The sequence below is a fragment of the Phyllostomus discolor genome, chromosome 12 (genome assembly GCF_004126475.2).
Source record: "Phyllostomus discolor isolate MPI-MPIP mPhyDis1 chromosome 12, mPhyDis1.pri.v3, whole genome shotgun sequence".
Classification (NCBI taxonomy): Eukaryota; Metazoa; Chordata; class Mammalia; order Chiroptera; family Phyllostomidae; genus Phyllostomus; species Phyllostomus discolor.
Window position 1 is genome coordinate 65,334,285 of NC_040914.2, and position 24,210 is coordinate 65,358,494.

At 48.3% G+C, this 24,210-nt stretch overlaps 1 protein-coding gene across 5 annotated transcripts; it reads left to right on the forward strand.

Moving 5' to 3' along the window:
- Window positions 1-1,819: 1,819 nt before the first annotated feature.
- Window positions 1,820-24,175, forward strand: AARS1 (alanyl-tRNA synthetase 1). Of its 5 annotated transcripts, none has more exons than XM_028534782.2 (21): window positions 1,820-1,962; window positions 5,720-5,888; window positions 9,033-9,221; window positions 9,597-9,742; window positions 10,787-10,978; window positions 12,246-12,390; window positions 12,733-12,878; window positions 13,411-13,519; window positions 13,675-13,825; window positions 15,179-15,303; window positions 15,704-15,848; window positions 16,629-16,807; window positions 17,427-17,540; window positions 18,609-18,815; window positions 19,344-19,528; window positions 20,834-20,942; window positions 21,614-21,727; window positions 22,363-22,482; window positions 22,615-22,701; window positions 23,120-23,233; window positions 23,633-24,175. In XM_028534782.2, the coding sequence occupies exons 2-21, from the start codon at window positions 5,745-5,747 to the stop codon at window positions 23,816-23,818; spliced, it is 2,907 nt and encodes a 968-aa protein (XP_028390583.1). In that variant the 5' UTR covers window positions 1,820-1,962; window positions 5,720-5,744; the 3' UTR covers window positions 23,819-24,175. The 5 variants fall into 5 exon arrangements, with proteins under 5 accessions (XP_028390583.1, XP_028390581.1, XP_028390582.1 ...); XM_028534780.1 differs by lacking the exon at window positions 1,820-1,962 and adding an exon at window positions 1,965-2,277; XM_028534781.2 differs by lacking the exon at window positions 1,820-1,962 and adding an exon at window positions 1,978-2,072.
- Window positions 24,176-24,210: the final 35 nt, after the last annotated feature.

A 24,210-nucleotide genomic window follows, 5' to 3' on the forward strand; every position in this document is an offset into this window, starting at 1 on the left:
TCTCACCCACAGGCCTATTTGCTCAGCCCAGAATAAGAAGTTTCCTAAAATACACACGTATTGAGATAGCTTTCCTTCCATTCGGTAGTTGCCATCTACAAGAGAAAAATATCATAGAGAGCCGGGTAATTATCTGAGTAATTCGTGTACAAATTAGTGTTTAGAAGAATGTGACTCTTGGGTCTTCATTGCAATTTCTCCTTGTTGCCACTAGATGTGATGTGTAGGGCAAGTCCCTGTGGGAGAGTCAAATTCTTAGCCAGAAGTTTTCTTTGCTTTGAGCAGGAAAGAATTCAAGGAGCAGCCAGACAAGAAGTTAAAGCAGGAGCAAGTTTATTGAGCAGAGAAGATAAGCAAGGAAAGCCACTCGGAAAGAGTAGCGGACCCTGCTCACAAGAGAAGGAAGAGAGACCCCAATTGTCTCTAGAGGTTGAGTTTATATTAGTTTGTAGTTTCTGTGGAAAACTGCTGATATGGGGAAACAGAGAGTGGGGGAAAAAAGTTGGGATTAACTTTAACCTTTACAAGGTATATTTTTATTCTTGGGTTTTCCTTTTATGTTATGGCTGAGTAGCTATTAATCAATCTTTGCAGGAATTTTCTTTGTTATGGAGGCCCCTTGTGGTCTGCTTGTATCGCTGGTCAGCCAAGTTCCATGTCAGGCAGCCCGTAGCCGGCCCCTGCCTTAACTTTGTTTGACTTTAGTTAATTTATATAGTTATCATGCCCCTTTTCTATATTAGGTGAATAAAAACATTTTTTAAAAAACCTGTCTCTAATTCTTTCATCAGTGAAGGTGCTACCTTAAAATAACAACTCTGGCAGCATAACAAAGTTATGGAGGCGACAGCCTATATTATTTTATTTTGAAAGTGCAACTTGTAAAGTTTTGTTTTTCCTGTTAATTGTGGTGGCATAGAATTCTGACCTATTTCTCAGATCATTTAGGTTAAACATGATCTTTTTGGGCCCATTTGGCTCAGGACAAACACTTGTCTCTCTTGGTTTTGCCCTCTGCTATCTTATGCTCATAGTGCCTCAGTTTCCCGTTAGTATCACCTGTTAAAAGCAGATACTAATAGTAACTCATTACAAGGTTATGATGATCAAAAGCTTAGATCAGTGCATGCTGCATACTATTGCTCAACAAATGTTAGATCCGATGATTATTGATTACTGTGAAGTGGGAAGTTAAGGTGATTTATTTTTACTTCCTTCTGAGTTTTATCTATTTTTATAGGATGCTATTTTACATAAAAGAGTAAAAGTTTCCTTCAATATCTTTAACCCTATTATAGACAGTAGCACAATTTCATACCTAGGTATTTCGATGGATCAGAAGATGCAGGTTTTAGAGTATGGGTTTTGGAGTTAAATATGGGTTTGGACCCTGGCTCTGCACCTCACTCTTCAATGTGAACTTGTGCCAGGTAGTAACCTCATGGATAAAAAAGGGATGCCAGTTGACCAGCCTCATACAGTTTAAAAATCAAATAATCTCTGTGAAATTTTTAATATACCTCGCATATAAACATTAACTATTGTTTCTCAAAGGCAAATCCATGGCCAGATGCCAAATTAATTGTCCTTCAACGATTAAATTACTTTTTTCACACTAAATCCAAGAAGGTCTGACAACGACAAGTGTATTCACAGGCTCATTATATCAGAATCTTTCAGGTCTGCATATCATTCTGCAACTAAAATAAACAGAACTGTACACAAAGAGCTGTGACTGCTAGCAAACACATTGTCACCGTTTCTTATTAACCGTAACGACCGTTTGTTCTTTCATATGGAAACCAAAATGTCAGCCTCCAGGAGTCCGCATCCTACCCTATCAGGTGACGTACTCCTCCTTTCCACGCCATTGCATCAGCCAATTTAGAGCTGCCTTCCCAGAAACCGACTAAGAAGCTCGGATTGATTGGCATGTTTACTGGCCAATAAAGACTCATAGAGGTAGAGCCCTGTGGGGCACTTTTCCTCCGCGCGCTCTGGTTGGACGGGGTGGTGCGCGCTGCGGCTGGTGCTGGCCGGGACCGGGTACCTCTGCGCGTCTGTGAGAACAGGTAGTCGCAGACTACTGGCCGTGGGCTCTGACCTGGGAGTGCGGGACCTCGACCTTCGGCAGAAGTAGGCGGGTTTCGGAAAAGGACGAGAGCAGCTGGGCCCGGGTCTGAAAGCGCAGCGGCCACAGCGGGTCCTTGGCGCAGGCCTCGCGATATCTTCTAGAAGCGGACTCTGGGCTGGAGCCGGGGCTAAGGCAGCTCCCGGGTGCGTAAGGCTGCGGGGCGCTGGGAGTGGGACGGCCTCGCGTGGCCTTGCAGAGGACTACGATCTTGGGAGGATCACGGTTGTCATTGACTACCACCCAAAACTGAGGTGTTATTTCCCCGGGTTTGAATCCCCTGGGGGTGAGGAACGTGGTCAAGGGTGGAATCTCTGTGAGTCATTCTCTAAATGCTTAAAATTAGCTACATAACCGATACTGGTCCAGGCCCCATCATGTTCAACTATTACTTTCTCAGTTTGCGTTTCCTGTTGTGCTTTAAGTTCATTCAGAGTTTGCTCTTAAAAATGTATTAATGCTACTTATGAAATACTTTATTAGCAACCAGTGTACTAGATGGTGAGGCCATACCTGTACTGGTGAGCAAAAAACAGCCATGAGTTCCACTAATATGGAACTTACAGCCTGATGGGGAGATGGACATTAAACAAGCCTTCAAATTAGGAGGGAAGACACCTGGGGTTTGGAGAATAAAATAGGGAGAATCTGATCAAGAAGAAGGCTTCCTTAAATAAGTCTCTGAAATCGAGGTATCAAAAATGAAAAAGTAACTAGGAAAAGGGAAAGAGTGGGAGTAGGGTAGACAGCTTACCTAGCAAATGAAGAGCTTGTTGAAAAGTCCTTAAATCAAAAGGTCAATGTGACTTAAGGTACTCAAGACTTTTACAGCTTCTGAGCAGTGGAATCTGAGGGCCCTCATTTGTGCTACCTCTAAATCCTATAGAGCCTGCCAGCTTATTTATGCATATATTGAATAGGTGAATCAGTGGTGGTGGTGACACCGTTTTTAATAATCCCAGCCTTTATTTGGCTTATTATTGTCAATATATTGGATTCTTTTACATCATCCTACAGTTAATTTCTGTATACGACTCTCTCATCTTAGTTCCTAGTACCATAGTATGCATTCAGGAAGTTGAGTGAATAAGCAACAACAGAAAGTACATGTGTCTCTGAAGTTAATTGCTTGTTTGTCTCAGGTAGTCCAGGTAGAGGTGGAGCAGTGAACGATGTAAAATAACTAAAATAGTGCTGCTCAGAATTACTACCATAAATTCATTTTTGTCACCATTATTGAGATTGAGAGCCATGATGAGAAGGGATAAGGAAGAATGTGGTGTGACCGAGTTTCTAAAAACTCGAGCCTTGACTCCTCGGCATGGGCACAAAGTCCTTATCTGTGGGAATTTCAGTCAGCTACTTGGCCCCATCAGCCAGTGTTTCACCATCTTTTTGCCCAGAGGGCTTTTGTTTGAATAAAAGTTGATTGAGTTGTGAGTAAATCAATTGAAATTTTGGTTGAAACAAAATCTGAGATCTGGCCAGGTGGCTCAGTTGCATGGAGCTTTGTCCCGTATGCCAAAATGTGGCATACTTGATTCCTGGTCAGGGCACATATGTAGGTTGCAGGTTCGATCCCTGGTCGGGGTGCATACAGGAGGCAGGTGAGATGTTTCTTTCTCACTTCCCCTCTCTCTCTGAAGTCAATAAACATATCCTCAAGTGAGGGTTTTTTAAAAATCTGAGAGAGTTTCATGTTCACTGTGTACATCTTTTTTTATCTTCCTCATGTTAAACAAAAAAAATTAACATCCACGACTGAAGGTCTTTAAAAGAAAGGTTTTGTTGGGCCATTGCTAGCAAGAAAAGCAGACCAGGGAGACATGAGGTCTAAACCACCAGTAGCTGTACCAGGTGGAAAAGGCAACGTGCCTACCATCCCGGAGTTGAGGAGGGAGAAAAGGTAGAAGGAGGAAGATGTAAGTTGTTATGGAAGAGTTCACATTGGCTCTAGGTGAAGGGAGTGGGAGAAGGTGAAGCCGGGCTAGTTCTAGGATAGGGGTAGAGTCTGAAAGGCAGTGTTTGTTCCTTTGGATGGGTGGTAACCAACAGTCCGGAAAGTTCATTTGTAAACAAGAAGCAAAGGCTGCTGGAGTATCAATGGCAACTGGCTATTCTTAGATAATTGTGGAAATCACCCCCAGAAGTTAATTCCAAGTTCCAACATACACTCAGGAACATGGGCGGTTCTTACAGATTTAAGTTAGAACAACTCAGACTTCCTTGTTTTCTTTTCACTCATCAACAGGAAGAAAACTTGGAGCTAAGTGACGTACTAACATCCATTCAGTTTCTTCAGGGCTTTCCAGTTTACAAATTGCATCCTAGTGTAGGATGGCTTTTGAGCTTCATACCCCATCCAGGTGGAGTGCACAGAATAGATGTTATTTTTCTATAACAAAGGAAACAAAGAACAAAGTGACTTATTTAAGGTTTAGAGTTGGGTCAAAAATTCTAGAGACTTTTAAATATGTTGTGAATGAGATGGTTCCCATTTCTTTAGACACCCAGTGCTACGTGGTATGGCAGCCCCATGCTAGTGGTTGGTATCCTCCAGCAAAGCCTGTCACTTCTCCCCAGCCTGCCCCAGAGAAATCGTAATATATATGAAAGGGCTTTGAAATTGTAAAGTTGTTTTACTTCCTATTTTCCATCTCTTCTGATTCCCTCTCTTCCACTGACGCTGTGCTCTACCACCTCAGTGTGGCTGCAACATCCTCACTCACTAGTAATCTGATAGCTGGGAAAACAGCAGTTGACCGGTTGTGATTCTGGGGGTGCTCAGGTTGGGTGGAGGTTGGTCCATGACTGATAAACTCTTCCCCAGGTCCACTGCTGCTGACAGCAGCCTCCCAAAGATATCAGGACTCCCTGAGACATTGGCTTTGGAGATAATGGAACTTTTCACAGAATGTGAATTAGCACGGAGGTTAACATAGAGCTAGAAAGGTCCTTAGACTAAGTTATTCTAGTATGGACCCCTCCTTTGTTGGTGAAGTGAAGTAACTCAAGGACTTGGATCTAGGTATCCTGAAACCCTCCCTTACCCCATCCCCAGAGTGGACATCTCCACTGGACTGTAAATTGTGTTTTTCCCACTTCTTAATTCCTGGCCTAGGGCCTGGCACAGAATGGATACTCCTCACATATTTTGGAATGAATGGATACATGCAGAAGAACCGCCTCCTGCTCTACTTGGTGTGATGGTGTATTGACTCTAGTGAATTTGGCATAGGAAGGAAGAACAAATGGGGCTGCTGTCTGCTGGCGCAGCAGGTTTTGCATGTGCCCCAAGTGGGGACCCAACCCGCAATCCGGACATGTGCCCTGACCAGGAATCGAACCTGTCACCTTTTGGTTTGCGGGATGATGCCCAACCAACTGAGCCACTCCAGCCAGGGCTTGTGCTGCAAGTTTTGCTTTGATGATTATTTTAGCTTTGGACATTACAACATAGAGGTTTTAGGGTTGAACGGCTTACCCATGTCCTGCTGTGACTTGGCCTGAAAAGCCAAGAATATTGTGCAATGTCTGGTTATCTCTGAGTTTCAATTCCCCTACTTTTTCTTCATTTTTTCCCTGTAGTTAGTCCTGTAGAGTTACTTTCACGATGGACTCAACCCTCACAGCAAGTGAAATCCGGCAGCGGTTTATAGATTTCTTCAAGAAAAATGAGCACACCTATGTTCACTCATCTGCCACCATCCCATTGGATGATCCCACTTTGCTCTTTGCCAATGCCGGCATGAACCAGGTAAGGTTTTTTCTTTCCTCTTGGCTGTTTGTTCACACAGGAGGCAGCAGAGCAGTGATAAAAGCCAAGCGCCCAGAGTCAGACACTGAGTCCGGGTCTGCCACTCACTGTGTGGTCGTGTGGAACTTATTGTATGTCATTGAACCTGTTTCATTGTCTGTGAATTGAGGAATGATAACAGTGCTTGGGTTGTAGTGAGGAGCAAATAAAGTTAATGCATTAATGTTTAACACAGTATCAGAGTAGGTCCTCAAACATTAGCTATTACTGTTTTTCGTTGTGGTGAGAGACCCTGATATCCACAGATAAAATCTGTATGCCTCTCAAGAAAAATACAACCTGTGTCTAGTCAGTAAAGATTTTTTCCCCCATGGAAAAAGCTCTGTTTTGTTAGAATCTTGCTGAGCCCTGAAGAGTTTTGTTAACTTAGTTATTGCAATTCTCCTTCATATCTTCACTATCTTTGTTTTTTCTTTATAAAACAAGTCAGTTCTTCAGGATTCTTTCAAAGCTTTGCTTTCATTCTCATTCTAGGACATGCAGTTTTATGTTTTGTTTTGTTTTGTTTTGGCTTCTTTCTTGAAGCTTATTACCATCAATGCTGATCTGGATACACTGCTGAAGAAACTTTATTAAAAGTAGGGTTAGTGTTTGGGGCTGTTGAACTATAAAAGATATTTGAAAGTCTTATTGTTAGAGAAAACAGTTTTTTCTTGAAATAATGGGAGTTTTCACTGTGCCTGTGACGGTGAAAACTGTTCACCAGACCAATACCGACTGTGAGTGGATTCAGGTTTGCGGGCGCCCTCGGGCTGTCCTGCACCTGTTCTCTGGGACCCCTGCTTGTGCCCAGCAGACCCACCAGCCCGTGGGAGGCACCATGCTCTGGGATGAGTTAGTGTTTTTTCTCCTCTCAGGTCTCTTTTCTGGTATGGAAAATGAGAGGCAGTGGGGACATTTTCCATCTTGCAGAACATTGACTGTGGAATTACAAAAATGAAAATGTTTTCAGTTATGTTTATGAGTCCTGAGCATACACCCGGAATTGAGGGGTGCCAATTTTAGGTGGACCCATTCAAGGTGATGGGTTTTTTGGAATACTGGAAGGGCTCTATTCCACATAGGTGTACCTAGGCGCATGTGCGGACCATACAGGGTAGAAGAACCATGGGAGTCTGGTGTTTATAAACACTCTCTGAGTAATGATAGCCATCACTCAGCATGCGCTCGCTCTGTGCCAGGCACTGCTCTGTGTCTTTTACATGTAGTAGGTCATTTAATCCTCGCTCTGTAGCTTCCTCCTGAGACATTGAAAGCTCTTGTAAATTACCCAAGCTCACATACCTGGTGAATGCCGCAGTGTGGATTTGAACCCAGGCCGTCATTTGCTTAACTTTTTTGCTATATTGTCTCTTAATCAGAAACATTTTGACTGTTTTGTTTGCTTTTTAAAAAAATTGTATTTATTAGGCATCTGTTTTTTTTTTTTTTTTTTTTTTTCAGTACTATGCTAGGTGCTGGATATACAGAGATACTTAACACATTGCGTACTGCATAGAAATCTCTTAAGACATATGCCAGGGACCGCATGTGTTTGGGCAAACTGCATGTTATTTAAATCATCATAACTACAGATCATAATGCACTTTAGGTGTTGTTTTTTAATAAGTATAACATTTTTATTTACAAAAGCATTAAACAACTAATTAAACAATTAAAGTTCTTTGTACTTTTTAAATGTATGGTACTGAGTAAAACATCTATGAGGAGGGGCCAAACAAAATTTACGTGAGTATCTAGATTCGCTCCTTTTTCCATGGGCGGCACAAACACTGCAGGCTCTCGTAGGAAATTTTTTCTTTCCACTCGCTGGAATACACATAGGTTCATGATGCTTCATATCACCTGACAACCTTTTGGATGGATCTTTATGGGGTGCTCTCCTTGCACCCCCAGGGAAAGGGCTGGACATATTTGTCTCTGGTTCCAGAGTGCCTATCCAGTCTCACCGATAGCAGAAACTGTTCTTCATTTCCTCTTGGCCCTTGTTGATAGTTTCTATTTCCTTTTTCATGTTGATATCATTTGCAGTGAGCTCATTGTAGCTTCCCTGTAGTTTCTGGTAGCTCATTGTGAGCTCATTGAGCTTCCTGACAATCATTGCTTTGAACTCAGTATCTGATAGTTGAGTTGCCTCTATTTCATTTAGCATTCTTTCTGAGGCTTCCTCCTTTCCTTTCATTTGGGAATTGTTTCTTTGTCTTCCCACTGTTTGTAAGATTCTTCTGATAGCAGAAACTGTTTATACTTCATTTTTGCTTGTGGACTGAGGGGCATGAAACACTAGAAAATTTGTGAGCGGTACGAAATGTGCTAAGATGGCTTTTGCTTTTAAGGAATTCATGGTCTAGCACAGGATCATGCGATGATGGAACTTTCTGCAGTGATGGAAATGTTCTGCACCTGTGCTGCCCAATATGCCAGCCACCAGCCATGTGCAACTATGGAGCTGACTGAGGGACAGAGTTTTTCATTTAAAAAAATTATGATTAATCACTGATTATTTCATTTTAATTAATTTAATTTTTCATATTTACAAGTAGCCAGTGGTTATCAAACAAGACAGGTCTAGTGGGAAAAACAAGGCAGAGTTACATGTATAACAGTGATACATCGAAGCAAGGCAGTATGGTTTCCTTACACACGCAGTCATACTGATTTTACTCTGTTAATGGAGGTCTCAGATTTTTTTCTCCCTTACCACCTCTACTGCCAAAGCGAGCACATCAGTCCTAGAATCAGTTCTTCCAGAAAGATGGCGGAAGCCTCGACTGTCAGATTTGTGAGGAAGGACATCTTTCAGCACAGCCACCTTTGGCTGTTGTCTTAGATCTGGCATGCCCTTCCCCCGTGCAGGTGGTGTCACCAGAGGGGACTGTTAGAGAACTAGGACCAGGGAGAGGCTGCTCTGAGACAGGTTGCCTCTGCTGCAGCCCCCAGGGGCCACCTGCCTTGGAGAAGTTTTGTATGCTGTGCTAATTAAATCGTGAGCTGAATGGTTTGCGTGTGGTCTCTTCCTGCCAGTGTGACCACTTGACACATCCACAGCTCTTTAAAAGTTGAAACGCGCCCTTCCTTTTTCAGTTCAAACCCATCTTCCTGAACACCATTGACCCATCCCACCCGATGGCAAGGCTGAGGAGAGCTGCCAACACCCAGAAGTGCATCCGGGCTGGGGGGAAGCACAACGACCTGGACGACGTGGGCAAGGACGTCTATCATCACACCTTCTTCGAGATGCTGGGCTCCTGGTCTTTCGGGGATTACTTCAAGGTGAGCTCGACGCAGGAGATCCGCAGGAGATCCGCAGGAGATCCGCCGGGGTTTTGAGCGAGACACCATCGCCACTGAGGGAAGCGGGTTCTAGTTCAAAAGGATGAAATAGCCCGTAAGAGCAAACCTCCTAAATGATGGTGTTTTAAGACTTCCTGGAAGCAGTACCTATAATTTGATGATTGCCATTCACATGTGGATTTCTTGCATAAATCGATAATCAGTCCTGAATTCCGCCGGGTGTATAATGAAGATACTGTAGTTTTATATCCCTGTTCCCAGGATCTGGACTTTTTGTCCTCATGCTAAATGGTAGAATAAGCCAAACACTGGTTTGGCTATGTTCCAGATCTTTCTTTTTGTTCCTTTTTGTAGGAATTGGCATGTAAGATGGCTCTGGAACTTCTTACCCAGGAGTTTGGCATTCCAGTTGAAAGACTTTACGTTACTTACTTTGGTGGGGATGAAGCAGCTGGCTTAGAAGCAGACTTGGAGTGCAAACAGATCTGGCAAAACTTGGGGTAAGAATGCAACTCCCATTTGGGGAGCATGGAGGAATAAAATGATATTTAAACTTAGTGCCCGAGTGGGCTCTTACGGCTTGGAGTGCGTTGCCATTTCCCATTTTGCAGTGAAGGCGGGGTGACTGGGAGTAGTTATTCTTTGGTACGCACATGGTTTCTTAGTAGGTTTAATTGGTGATTCTGTTTTGGAAAGCCAACATGAGTCTCTGTCACATTTTTTTATTTTTGTATATTTTTAGAAATTGCGTATAATGCATACAGTAAAAACTCAAAACTGCATAGAAATGTGAAAATAGGAAAGAAACATTGATTGATTGCCTCTGGCGCACCCCCTACTGGGGACCTAGCCCGAAACCCAGGCATGTGCCCTGACCAGGAATTGAAGTGGCGACCTTTTGCTTTGCGGGACAATGCCCAGCCCACTGAGCCAGGCTGGTCAAGGCTAATCTTGACATTCTGAATCCTGTTTTATTTGCTTCATCTGTATCTGTGCTTTGTTTATTATGTAAGCACGGGGTTTTTTTTTTTTTGAGTGCTTTATTATCTAGCAACTTTCAGCAGTCAACTACTTTGATGTGTTTTAATCTTACTAAATTCTGGTATCATCTTAAAGGGCAGATGACTAAATTGGGGTATTGGGTGACTTTGATGAGCAGTTTTTCTAACACATATACTGTCACACTACATAGTCATTTTTTAAAACGAGGACCATTTGTCAAGAAAATTTGGTTAAATTCTGGTCCTATTCAGCATAAACATTTTCATTTTTATGTGTCCCTTTCTAGGCTTTATCCATGTGTTTGTGTACGTTTTTAGTTATGATTGGAGCATATGTATATTTTGAAATTCTATTGTGATCAGTCTTGAGGAATCATGTTCTGCCTCCTTAACAGAATCTGTAAGCAATCTTAGCATTAGTAATGGCCAAAGAGTGGCTGTCTTTTTAGAAATTTATAAGGATCTCTTTTTGTGGTGGATGCAAGTCTGTGTTAAATTCTTGCCAGTGGCTGTAGCTGGGCTTACTGTCCCCTCTGTGTGCAGGCTGGATGACTCCAGAATCCTCCCTGGCAACATGAAGGATAACTTCTGGGAGATGGGTGACACAGGCCCGTGTGGGCCCTGCAGTGAGATCCACTATGACCGGATCGGTGGTCGGGATGCTGCACATCTCGTCAACCAGGACGACCCCAACGTGCTGGAGATCTGGAACCTCGTGTTCATCCAGTATAACAGGTGGCCTTGGGGTCCTGAACCGCTCCTACTAGGGGCAGCACCTATGCTTGAGCTGCATTGAGAAGGAGGAATTCAGAGCATGTAGCTGTCTTCTTGTCCTAGGCTTTGGGGACAGTGAAGCAGTGCTAAAGCAGGCACTAAAGGCATCATGGGATCTTATGTCACATTCTTTAAGTTTTATTTTTCAAGTTTTCCCTCTGGTCTCTGGGTCAGGGCTAGGCTTTTATATATGTGTGTGTGTGTGTGTGTGTGTGTGTGTGTGTGTGTATATATATATATAAAATTTATTTATTTCTCCTCATCCGAGGACATTTAGAGAGGGAGGGAGGGAGAGAGAGAAACATCAGTGCTAGAGGAGCATCAGTTGGTTGCCTCTGCGTACATGCCTGGCTCAGGGATCCTGGACTGGAGACCAAACACACAACCTAGGCATGTGCCCTGACCGGGAATTGAACCTGCAACTTTTCAATTATGGGATGACGCTCCAACTAACTGAGCTATACAGGCCAGGGCTTGCTTGCTTATTTTTGGAGGAAGGGAGAAAGAGGGAGAAACATTGACCAGTGGCCTCTTGTACGCACCCCAGCAAGGGACTGAACCTGCAACCCAGGCATGTAACCCTGGCATATATATGCCTTGACCAGGAATCAAACCAGCAACCCTTCTGTTTGTGGGGTGACACCCAGCCAGCTGAGCCACACCAGTCAGGACCGGGCTTATCCTTTTACAAATTAGTTTTATTCCCCTTGATACCTGCTTAAGAGTTATTTCTGTAATGTCATTTTTTGCTGTGATTTGGACTGTTGTTTTAAAGTTTATTTCCTTCTTTTTTATATATATATTTTATTTATTTTTAGAGAGAGGGGAAGAAAGGGAGAAAGAGAGGGAGAGAAATATCGATGTGTGAGAGAGACATTGATTGGTTGCCTCTCACACGCCCCCAGCCCAGGGACCTGGCCCACAACCCAGGCATGGGCCCTGACTGGGACTCAACCAGAGACCTTTTGGTTTGCAGGCCAGTGCTGAATCCACTGAGCCACACCAGCCAGGGCTAAAGTTTATTTCCCTGAATCTTTGCCTCCTTCCTAAAGAAACCCTAGAGGACATCTCATTACCTTTCTCCCTTCATGCCCCTCCTTCCCCCGAACTAGGTGGGGCAAATGGCAAGAAGTCAGTCCACACGCTGCTGTGTAAATGCATGTTAACCAGCAGGGTGGGGCAGCAGCCTGAGTCCCGTTTCAGCTTCCTTTCTCCCTGGGTCACGCAGGGAAGCGGATGGAGTTCTGAAACCTCTTCCTAAGAAAAGCATTGACACAGGGATGGGCCTGGAGCGACTGGTGTCTGTGCTGCAGAATAAGATGTCCAACTATGACACTGACCTTTTTGTGCCTTACTTTGAAGCCATTCAGAAGGTAGGAGTCCTTTTGCAAACAGTGCCAACCTCTTTGGAAGTCGGACTCTTCGCAGTGCTGTCAGATGTAGAACCAGGTGCTTTGCCAGCTGAGGGCAGCTGTGACCATCCGCCACCTTTACTGTTACTAACACAAAGCTCTGGGCACAAGGCACTGTAGTTTGTGGAGGGCACGGGGCGGCTGGAGGCTCTCCCACTGCTCTCACCTTTCTTGGGGTTGTGTGATCGGGTGGGAGGATCGTTCTTTCTCCAGATGCCCCTCAGTCCTCTCAGAACCTTTTCAGGCAAGGCACCACCAGAAAGGCTGTTCCCTCATACACCGCCTCCTGCGTGTTATCTGTAGGGCACAGGTGCCCGGCCGTACACTGGGAAGGTTGGTGCTGACGATGCTGACGGGATCGACATGGCCTACCGGGTGCTGGCTGACCACGCTCGGACCATCACTGTGGCCCTGGCCGACGGCGGCCGTCCTGACAACACGGGGCGGGGGTGAGTATGTTACTCATGGGGCAGTGTTAGGGCTCCGTGGAACTTTAGCGATGCTTTTCTATTGTTTTCTTTGTCTTCTAGCTAGTTGGAGGGAAGCTTTATTATTTTAGGGCGTTTCAGCCCACACTAGAAAGTTGTCACTGTGTCTGTGCTGCCAGGTACAGGTGAGAAGGACTGATGGAGTACTGGCAGCAGCGGGGGTGGGGGCGGGTCTTGGTCTCGACTAGCTCCAGCAGCTTCATTGCTGACAGGCAGGGCCTGGGATCGCGGACGTCAGGCCCACCATTTGGTCTATTTCTTACCTCCATGTTGGGTCAAGAAAACAAACCAGGATTACCCCAGGTCTTCCTTGATGCATATTTGGCATGTTACTGAGTTTTGTGCCAGAATTCATGTAATTGACCTTGGGGAATTCAAAAAGAAGCAATCACAGGATAAAAGAACGTCTTTGCAAGAGACTGCAATCCCAAAGAACTACAAAACGTTCCGCTGGGAACATGTCTGACTGGGCACCGGGTTCTGCCTCCTGCAGGTACGTGTTGAGACGGATTCTCCGCCGGGCCGTACGGTACTCCCATGAAAAACTCGGTGCCAGCAAGGGTTTCTTTGCGACATTAGTAGATGTTGTTGTCCAGTCCCTGGTAGGTCTCCACTTCCCTGCCTGCTGCTTCTGTACTAAAGCACATACCTTAAGAGGGCCAGGGTGGGAGGTAGCATAATGTTCATGAGACCTTTCAAAGGGGTCCTGGAATAGTCGCTGGCTTCACGGGGCCCACATCTGTTTCCCCTTTGCCAGGGAGATGCATTTCCTGAGCTAAAGAAGGACCCAGATATGGTGAAGGACATCATTAATGAAGAGGAAGTACAATTTCTGAAGACTCTCAGCAGAGGGCGTCGCATCCTAGACAGGAAAATTCAGAGCCTGGGAGACAGCAAGACCATTCCTGGTAAGGACCAGTTTCTTCCATTCTCTGCCTAGGCTGTTTCATCTTTCTGGAAGAGGCTAGCGAGCCCTTTTCCCCCAAACTGACAGTGGGCTCCGATATCTGCAGAGGCTGAGCATAGCTTGGTTAAACTGTTTGTGGTATAAAGTGGGGTTTACATTAAAATTGCAAAGTACATTATTATGGTAAAGTATCCCAACAACACAGAAGTAGAAGGGAAAATTCTCTTTTCCAAATAGATTTCTCAGAGGTAACAGCTCTTAAGAGCTTGCTGTATTCAGGACTTTTCTCTATTTGGGTACAAATTTGTGTGTGTGTGTGTGTTTTCAAGCAAAAATGGGACCATATTGTATATACTGGTTTTTGAAACTTGCTTTAATTTTTATCAGACCGGATAAATTCTAAAAGTACTTTTTCTTTTTTATCCCCCCCCCCTTTTTTTGAAGATTGTATTTATTTATTTTTAGACAGAGGGGAAGGGAGGGAGAAAGAGAGGGAGAGAAGCATCAATGTGTGGTTGCCTCTCAAGTGCCCCCTACTGGGGACCTGGCCCGCAACCCGGGAATGTGCCCTGACTGGGAATCAAACCTGTGACCCTGTGGTTTGCAGGCTGATGCTCAATCCACTGAGCCACACCGGCCAGGGCTCCCTTTTCTTATTTTTTATTTTTTTGTTTTCTGAATGTGTTTTTTTCTTACTGAAATATAATGTACAAGGGGAAACCTGGTAAATTTTTACAAACTGAACACACTTGTTTAAATTAAGAAATGGAGCTTTGCTAGGAGACCTCTTGTACCTCCTCCAAGTGATTTCCAAAAGATTTGATGGATTTTTCAAAAAAAAAAATTATTTATTTATTTATTTATTTTCAGAGAGAGGTGAAGGGGGGGAGAGAGGGAGAGAAACATCAATGTGCAATCAGTTGCCTCTTGTGCGCCCTTCCCTGGGGACCTGGCCCACAACTCAGGCATGTGCCCTGACTGGGAATCCAGCTGGCAACCTTTTGGTCCACAGGCTGGCACTCAATCCCCTGAGCCACACCAGCCAGGGCTCTTTGGGGACTTCTAAAGAAAGCAGGGAGTGGGATAAGTGAATGGTGGCCCAGGGCAAGCCAGAGGGGAGTCTGGACAGCTAGGGGTTTAGCCCTTACTGCCCAGCTCTGCCTCCCAGGGTCAGGGACCTACGGTGCTCTTAGCCAGGGCTTGATGGGTTTTTTGGCAAGTGCGCAGAACCAACACTGACCTATGTTTTCTCTATAATCTCTTCTGTCACTGTCACTGTCCTCCTGCGGAGGACTTGGGGTGGAAAAGAAGGGGCTGTTGATGTTACTTGACAGAGTTCCTTTGTACTCTGTAGGGGACACTGCTTGGCTCCTCTACGACACCTACGGCTTTCCAGTGGATCTCACTGGGCTGATTGCTGAAGAGAAGGGCCTGGTGGTGGATATGGATGGCTTTGAAGAGGAGAGGAAACTGGCCCAGGTGAAGAATTTGGGGAGTGAGCAGGAGGCACAGCGCCTACCAAGGCAGAACTTGGCTGCAAACCAAGCAAGAGTTTCCTTTCATTAAAGTCTTTGAAATTCTGGTTTTCCCTAGACAGTGAGTCTCAACAGGGGCATTTTGGCACCTTGGGACATTTGACGGTAAGGTCTGGAGGTATTTTTGGTTGTCACAGCTGGGAGCACAATGCTCCTGGCATGCAGTGGGCAGAGCTCAGGGATGCTGCTCAGCATCCTGCAGGGCACAGGACAGCCCCAGCAACACAGAATTACCTGGCCCTAAATGTCTATTGGACACAGTGTAGCAGTTTTGAGCACTTCAGGGTTCTTTCTCTTTTACATTGGGGGGGGGGGGTAACTGTGCTTGTTTCTCTTTCTGGCAGCTGAAATCACAGGGCAAGGGAGCTGGTGGTGAAGACCACATCATGCTGGACATTTATGCTATCGAAGAGCTCCGGGAAAAGAGCCTGGAAGCCACAGATGATTCTCCCAAGTACAGTTACCTTTCGGACTCCGGTGGGAGCTATAGTACGTCAGCTGGGCCTGGGTGGGGCCTCTCCTGTAGCGCTGCACAGCCCTGCCGTGTGGGTTTCTACTCGTGGAAACTCTTGGCGGTTGATTTTCCTTGACTCTTTATTTTGAAATAATTATAAATTCAGAGGGAGGTAGTTTTTTTTTTTTTTGGTTTGTTTTGAGGTTTACAGGGAGATTCCTTGTATTCTTCACCCAGTTGCCTCTCATTGTAACATCTTCAGGAAATGGACCTTATACGCATCACAGTGGCTGTTGAATGTTGCATTGGGGTTAGTAACAGTCTAAGGTTGTGAAGAATCAAAAGAAGTAAACAGGCACTACATGTTTTTGCTCTTTTGCTCCAGCAGAAATACCTAAATCTATCCAAGCAAGCCCACAAGAGTATATTCTTTGTGAATTGGACTTGAAGTAGGGATTTTACTACTACTCTTGAAGAACTACTGATCAGATTCCCCAGTTTCTGCTCGGTCGCTCAGATCAGGGTGGCCGACCATCCCATTCTCCCAGATCTGTCCCAGTCTCGACACTGAAAGTCTTGCATCCCGGGAAGCCCTTGGGTCCAAGCGACCCAGGACAGTTTGGATGCCCTGCTGAGTGTTGTATTCCTTGGTGGAAAGCCAGCATGTTAAGCCTTTTTCTGGAATCTAGTGTCTCCTTTCTGGAACGAAGTTAGATAGTTAGGCCCTAAGGAGAGTTTGAGTAACAGAAGGCGGCAAACGCCAGGGAAGAAAGAGTGTGTGCGCAGTCACTGACCTGGTGTCCCCCTCTGTGCAGCGTTCGAGAGCACGGTGGCCACAGTGATGGCTCTGCGCAGGGAGAAGAGGTTCGTGCAAGAGGTGTCCACGGGCCAGGAGTGTGGCGTGGTGCTGGACAAGACCTGCTTCTACGCTGAGCAGGGAGGGCAGATCTACGACGAAGGCTACCTGGTGAAGGTTGACGACAGCATTGAAGACGTGAGCCAGCATTCTTCGTTGTGGGCCAGGGAGGGGGTCTGACCAAGGGCCAGGCCCGGGCCAGGGTGGCTTTGCTCGCTCCTCAGCACTCTTGGCCTTGGGGAGCCGACACAACTGACCTCTGGGTTGTGGTCCGTGGGAACCACGGGTTGTGTTCTGAAGCCGTGGGAGCTGCTCGTGGCACCGTGTTGCTTTCACGGCCGTCAGGTGCCCTGCGGCAGGCTGCTCGCAGCCAGGGTGCGTAGGCTGATCCTCGGCTCCTCCACACTGTCCTCACAGTAAGGAGGGGCAGCTCTCTGAAGGGCAGACATCCTTGTCAAAGTCTCAGCCTCCAGCTCTGCCACCGCTGAGACTCGGGATGAGTCCTGGATGAGCGACCTAGTCAAATATGTGTGAGAGTGTCTGAAGTGGCGTGTGTGTGTAATGGTGAATATGCACATTGTGCTGCATGTGCACATATGACACACATAATGGTGTTAATGGTGTGTGTGTGTGTGTACACGTGCCAGTGAGGAATGTCTTAGAGAATGTCTGTGTGTGTAATTTGAATATGTAAAGAGAATTGATTCTATGCGTGTTTATTGGTTTACTTATCAGTCATCTCCTCGACTCCTTGCAGAAAACTGAGTTCACGGTGAAGAACACGCAGGTGCGAGGAGGGTATGTGCTGCACGTGGGGACGATCTATGGCCACCTGAAAGTGGGGGACCAGGTCCGGCTGTTTATTGATGAGGTGAGTTGCATTATGTTGGTCTGCCTGCCAGAACCCAGGCGGTGGCGCCACCTGCTCACCCGGGCTGCACGGCCTGTCGTCGACAGAAACGCCGCTGTGCCGCACGGGACTGTGCATCCTGGTGATTTGACGGACTCACTGGTCGTCCTGAAAAGAATTCCCCTCCTTGGCTTCAAATTGGTCCATCATTGTTACCACTCCAAAGAAAAATTATACGTAGATCATTATAAGTAAATTTTGTGAGGCATGTATCTGAGAGGTAGATCTCTATGTTCCTATGTCACTCCACGGTGATTTCAGCTGAGATCCCTCAGACTGGTCTCACGGATTGCCTTCCTCCAGGTTAACCTCAGATACTCCTTCAGGGGCCCAGGATCCTACATTCATTAAGAAATTGCTTCTACTGCATGTAACAGAACTCCAAAAAACAGTAGCTTGAAACAAGTTAGGAACGTGTTTCTCCCCTGAAAGCCCAGGGGGATGCGGAGGCTGTGCCCGGCAGAGTCGTCGGGCCCGGCTCGTCCTTGCTTACTGCTCTGATGTCATCCCTGAGGTGCAGCCCTTGCCTTCATGGTCCAAGAAGGGGACTCTCAGATTCATTGTCCAGGTCCGGGATTGGCACTGTTTTGGAAAGGGCCAGATTGTAAATATTTGGGGCATTTTGGGACATACGGTCTCTGTCACTGCCACTCAGCTCTGCTGTTGTGGCACAGAAACACCGTAGACCATGTGTGCACATGTGTGTGGCTGTGTTCTACATGACCTAGTCATGAAAATGGATGATAGGCCAGATTTGGCTCATGGGCCACAGTTGCCAACTCCTGTCCTAGGCAGGGAGGAGGAGGAAGGCAAAAGCATGCCTTTTCCCTTTGAGGGTCTGCTTACAGCACATTGAATAGGCCTTAGTCACACTTAGCTGCAAGGGAAGCTAGGAAATGTAGTCTTTATTCTGGGCAGCAGTGTGTCCAACGAAGACTGCTAGCACTTGGGAAGAAGGGGAGAGCGGGTATTAGGGGACAGCGAGCAGTCTGTTGCAGACCCTCCACCAGCCGGCTCTGCCCTTTCCAGCCCCGGCGGAGACCCGTCATGAGCAACCACACAGCCACGCACATTCTGAACTTCGCCCTGCGCTCTGTGCTTGGGGAAGCGGACCAGAGAGGCTCCCTGGTTGCTCCTGACCGCCTTCGATTCGACTTCACTGCCAAGGGAGCCATGTCCACCCAGCAAATCAAGAAGGCCGAGCAGATTGCTAACGAGATGATCGAGGCAGCGAAGGTAGGTGGGATTACGTGTAAGCTCCAGGGTCCTGAACCTTACTCCTTTCTACTCCATCACTTTCTGTCCACGGAGTTTCGGCAGCCTAGGTGCTCTCACTCCGTCCCACCGTATTCTGTGTGCTGTCCTACTGAATTCTGTGTGGCACACAGGTTTGCCTGAAGCAGTGATTCTCAAACCATACTGCATGGTGGGGGGGGGATGTTCCATGGAGGGGCCTTAGGGCCCCTGGGGAGCAGGCAGACAGAGGCCTTTGCTCTACTCCCTGTTCAGACAACCAGAGCTCTTCTTGTTAGCTGTTTTATGTATAGCACATCCCCAGGAGGTCTGGTTCACGGTTTAGCAAAGCATTTGTGGAAAATCCTATTCTGATCCCCTCGACTACACACGGAGCCACCCTTTGGGAGCAGCAGCGCTGGGGTTAGAAGCCCAGAGGCCTGCCTGCAGGACCACACTCTCCCTAGTGCTTCCGGCGGCTCCTCCAGAGGTGGTGTTTCCAGCTTTAGTTTCTGTCTTCGTTCCCTGCAGCCTGTCTATGCCCAGGACTGTCCCCTGGCAGCAGCGAAGGCCATCCAGGGCCTGCGGGCCGTGTTCGATGAAACCTATCCCGACCCCGTGAGGGTAGTCTCCATCGGGGTCCCAGTGTCCGAGCTGTTGGACGACCCCTCTGGCCCTGCTGGCTCACTCACTTCTGTTGAGTTCTGTGGTGGAACGTGAGTACCTTGGGGTGCAGCAGAGCGGGGTCACTGGCATTACCTCTGGAGGCTGTGGGTCCTAGAGCAGCTCCTGTTTATCTTGAGGTTGAATGAAGTCCTCAGGAACGCAGTTGGCAGACAGCGTTCCCGAGAACCTTCACGTCTTAATGCTTGTGTCTGGCATTAACGTGCCCTGGGCTTGTGACGAAACCTTCCTGGGAGAAGGAAGCACTCACCACACGAGTGTTTGAGCTTGTCCCAGCGAGCGTTGGGACCCTTGGCCTGCGAATTCAGGATTCAGCAAGGTCATGCCATGGTTTTCAAGCTCCGGATCCAGTCCCAGCCCTTTTCCTTTCCTGGGGCCTCACTTGACTCCCTTTGCCAGCTTGAACAGCGTCTGAGCAACGAGCCCCGTGGTCCCAGAGCCCGGGTCAGGCCCCACGGCAGGCCCAGCTCAGTTTGGCTTGGGGCAGCCACTGAATACTGCCCACCTGAATTCCTCCATGGCACTTGGGACCTCCATGGGGTCCTCTGGGATGGTATGGTGGCCTGGAAAATTCCTGCTTCCAAAGGAAGCCTGGTAAAAGCCTTCTTAGGGCCACGGCGAGCCCATCCCGCAGGTCTCAGGAAGGCAGGGAACAGGAGGGTGTGTGGAGGGCAGGGTGGGGACCTGGGGACCAGGTTCCAGGCCTGTTGCTGCCACGACACTGTGCACACAGTCTTCAGAGCACAGGGGCACAGCTTCCGCCGGCCCTGCGCCACGCTCACAGAGCGACTGGGAGACAGTGAGCCTTGGAGATTCTCTAAGCAACTGGGGAACAAAACCTGGTTGTGTAAGGGGTTGTGGTAAGATTTTAAAGGTTCTCTCCTGTATTCTCAGCTAGTGAGCTGGGGTAGAAGAACATACTTACGTTCCACCTGAGAGAGCCAAAAACGTGAGTGAACATAGAGCCCGCCAGCAGCGGTGCTGTGTTCGGTGTCAGGGGCTGCACACACGTTCATTTATCTCAGTTGGTTTTTGCAGCAGCCCCAAAATCAAGTGGGTGAGGGGGCATAACACCCATTCATACGTGAGAAAGCGGAGGCTTGGAAAGGTGGTGTCTTGCTCAGTGTCACTGCTGTCAGCCCCAGGCCTTCTCGTCCCCTTCAGGGCTGGAGTCCGATTCAAAAATTCCCTCAAATGTGAAGGGCCTTTTTCCACTGCCCCCCGTGGGAGCTTTGCTGGAAGCAGCTACCTGGGAGGGCTCAGGGCCGTAGAGCCAGGGGGTGCAGCAGGGACCACGGTGTCTCCTCGTGACCATAGACTTTGTGTTCTGCCATCAGTCACCTGCAGAATTCAAGTCATACGGGAGCTTTCGTGATTGTGAGCGAAGAAGCCATTGCCAAGGGCATCCGGAGGATTGTGGCAGTCACAGGTGCCGAAGCCCAGAAGGTGAGCAGATCAGGCCGGGTCATGGCTTGCTTTGAACAAGAGGAGCTTAATCTACAGATGGGTAGTGCGGATGGTTATGTGGCTGCTGCAGTCAGAAGCAGAAGTATAGGGCTACCCCCAAAACATCCTCCAGTTACCCCTCCCTGGCAGAAGAAAGCCACCAGTGCAGAAGACTTGATAGCTATCTTGGGTTTAATCTTTAAAGCATATGCGAATCTTGCCTTCTACCCAGGAACATATCTGTGCCCAGGAGGGTGCGCTGTAGTTCTGTCGTGGCTTCCAGTGGCCCCAGCACTCAGCCACCGCTCCCTGGGCGTGTGTGTCTAGTTCCAGCTGGGGACTGCTGCTTGGGGCGGGGACTGTGGCTTGTGCCTGAAGTGTGCTGCTGCCCGGTGGGGTGAGGAAGGCGCCTGACGTACGAGTTCTCAGCCGCCCCCTGAAGCCAAGTTAGTGTGGCCTTTCTGCTGGTCAGGCACGGGAGGAAGGTGCTGTTGTTTTGGGACAGAGGCTCCCTGAAGGAAGAGAAACTTCTGGTGTCCTGGGTTGTGTCGTTCCATAGCCTCTCATCAGCGTTGGCCACAGTTGTCTACAGACAGAATAGCGAAGCTGAAAGTTACCCAGAGTTTTCACCCCTGACTGTCCCCCCCCCCCCCCCCCCCCCCCCCGCCCAGGCCCTCAGGAAAGCAGAGAGCTTGAAGAAATCCCTCTGTGTCATGGAGGCCAAAGTGAAGGCCCAGACTGCGCCGAACAAGGACGTGCAGAGGGAGGTTGCTGACCTCGGTGAGGTAGGGTGGCTTCCCTCTTTCTGTAGGGCCTGCTCAGGGCTGGGTCCTGGGCCTGATGAATCAGACACACCCTGTTCCGAAAGAACCCTCAAGTCCTGGTTCTCGGTGCATTGGGCCTTTGGACAGGCTTCTGCTGTCATGCAGCCTTGCAATAGGGAGTCCTTGGATCCGGGCCTGTGGAACCCTGGAACCTGCCTGCTGCCCCCATTGCCAGTAGCAGGGGAGCCCATCCCAAGCATGAGTGGGCCCTGGTGTTGGGAGGATTAGGGGAGGTGCTGTGAATGTCCCGTTTCCAGGCCTTTTGGCATTTGTTAATATTGGCAGGACTTCCAGTAAGCCCTTCGTGGGCCGTGTTCACTGCCTGGTAAGGGACCAGGACTTATAGGGTTCCCAGCCCTTTATTCTGCCTCTTCCTCTCCAGCCCTGCTCATTAAAACTGCTGTAATTACTCGTAAAGTGGCTGATCTCAAGGCCAGTGGATACCTTTTTATTTTTTGTTTTCTCTCTCCTTCTGGATACTAATTGGGAGGACTTCAGTGTTCAAAGCCAGAAGAGTGGGTGGGTTGGACTGGGCTGGAGCCTCACATCCTGGCCCTGTGGTTCATACCTGAGTGGCCCTCTGGTTCTGGTTCCAGGCCCTGGCCACCGCAGTCATCCCCCAGTGGCAGAAGGATGAATTCCGGGAGAGTCTCAAATCCCTGAAGAAGATCATGGATGACCTGGACCGGGCTAGTAAAGCCGATGTCCAGAAGCGAGTGAGTCCTGGCGGTGCTGGTGGCTGGCAGGGCCCTGGGGGGCTTTACCAGCAAAGTCTCTGCAGACTGCTGTCTGGGTTGCAGTCCGGGCTGTGGTCCTGAGACCTCTCTTCCGGACTTCCTTCCTCACAGGTGTTGGAGAAGACAAAGCAGCTCATTGACAACAACCCCAACCAGCCCCTCGTCATCCTGGAGATGGAGAGCGGCGCATCAGCCAAGGCAACCCAGGGGCTGGGGCTCCAGGGGCTGGGGCTCCAGGCACTACTCTGCACCCTTCCGCTGCTTGCCTCCTTCTCTCACTGGCCCTCTGGTGGCTGAAGTCTGAGCTTTGTAGCTCTGAGTGGAGTGGTTGCCTGAGGGCCCACACTCTGGGGTTGGGGTGAGGCTGAGCCATGGTGGCTGGAGAGCTGTGGCTCCTGGAGATGGAAGGCAAACCTTAGAGAGTCAGAGTGTGGGTCAGGCCCTGTGCTTGAGTCCCTCTCCGTGCAGGTTCCTAGGACCAGCACCTGCTCCAGGAAGGGGCCAGGGGTGGGGTTCAGGAAGTGCTCTGAGACCTGAGCTCCGCAAACTCGCTGCACTTATGGAGAGCATGGCCCCCTTCCCTGGGGCCGTGGCCTGATGCCAGGTTCTCCCACAGGCCCTGAATGAAGCCTTGAAGCTCTTCAAGACGCATTCCCCACAGACAGCCGCCATGCTCTTCACAGTGGATAACGAGGCCGGCAAGATCACGTGCTTGTGTCAAGTCCCCCAGGTCAGAACAGGCTGCAGCCTTGCTCCGGGCCCTGCAGCCCCATGTCAGTGGGAAGTGGTGTCTGCAGCTTTAATGAGGGAGCTTGGTTCTTACAGTTGTTTGCCCAACCCGGGTTAGAAATGACCCTTCTCCTGCCCACCTGTTGGTCACCTCTAGCACCCCTTAGGCCTTCTCCTTGGTGGATGTGTAACTGTGCTGGCTGATACCTGGCTTTGTCACTCAGGATGCCTTGTCTTAACCATGGTACCCCTTTAGGGTCTGCCTCAGCCTCCAGCAGCATCACCCAGGGCAGGAGTGGGTGTGTGTGGTTCTCCCATCCTTTTTCTTTCCCTCCCCTCTCCATACTTCCCTCAGTCTAGTCCTCTGTCCTGACACCCACATCACCTTCGTGTCTTCCAGAATGCAGCCAACCGGGGTTTGAAAGCCAGTGAGTGGGTGCAGCAGGTGTCAGGCCTGATGGATGGCAAAGGTGGTGGCAAAGATGTGTCTGCTCAGGCCACAGGCAAGAACGTGGGCTGCCTGCAGGAGGCGCTGGAGCTGGCCACTTCCTTTGCCCAGCTCCGCCTCGGAGATGTGAAGAATTAAGGGGAGAGACGGCTTCCACTGGGAAGTGTCTCCCCCAAACCTGGATGTATGTATCCAGCCAGGAGTTCTCCATCTGCCACTCAAACATTTGGATCTTGGGACCTTTAAATAGCCACATCTTTCTAACCCAGAAGTAACTGGAATTCTTTGGGTGCCAGCCTGTGACTCAGTGCCCATGTTACATTTCTGCCTGGAGCCTGCACCTCTGCCTCATCAGTATAGAACCACTGTCCCAGGATCGCTATTTATCACCGTCATGCTCATGTCTGTAAATAGTCCTCTGCCAGCCTGAGGCTCTGGGTCTGCAGGAAGGAATCATTTTTGCTGCAGAAAATAAAAGGACCATGTGCAATAATACTTGATGCTATGTGATTTCTGTTCCTCCCTCTCCC

What these genes read in the sequence shown, in the direction of transcription:
- AARS1 (XM_028534782.2), top strand. Translation starts at nt 5,745, where the DNA reads ATGGACTCAACCCTCACAGCAAGTGAAATCCGGCAGCGGTTTATAGAT. An exon ending in CAGATCTGGCAAAACTTGGG is followed by an intron (nt 9,743 to 10,786) that starts GTAAGAATGCAA and finishes CTCTGTGTGCAG; the next exon opens with GCTGGATGACTCCAGAATCC. An exon ending in AGGAGAGGAAACTGGCCCAG is followed by an intron (nt 15,304 to 15,703) that starts GTGAAGAATTTG and finishes TCTTTCTGGCAG; the next exon opens with CTGAAATCACAGGGCAAGGG.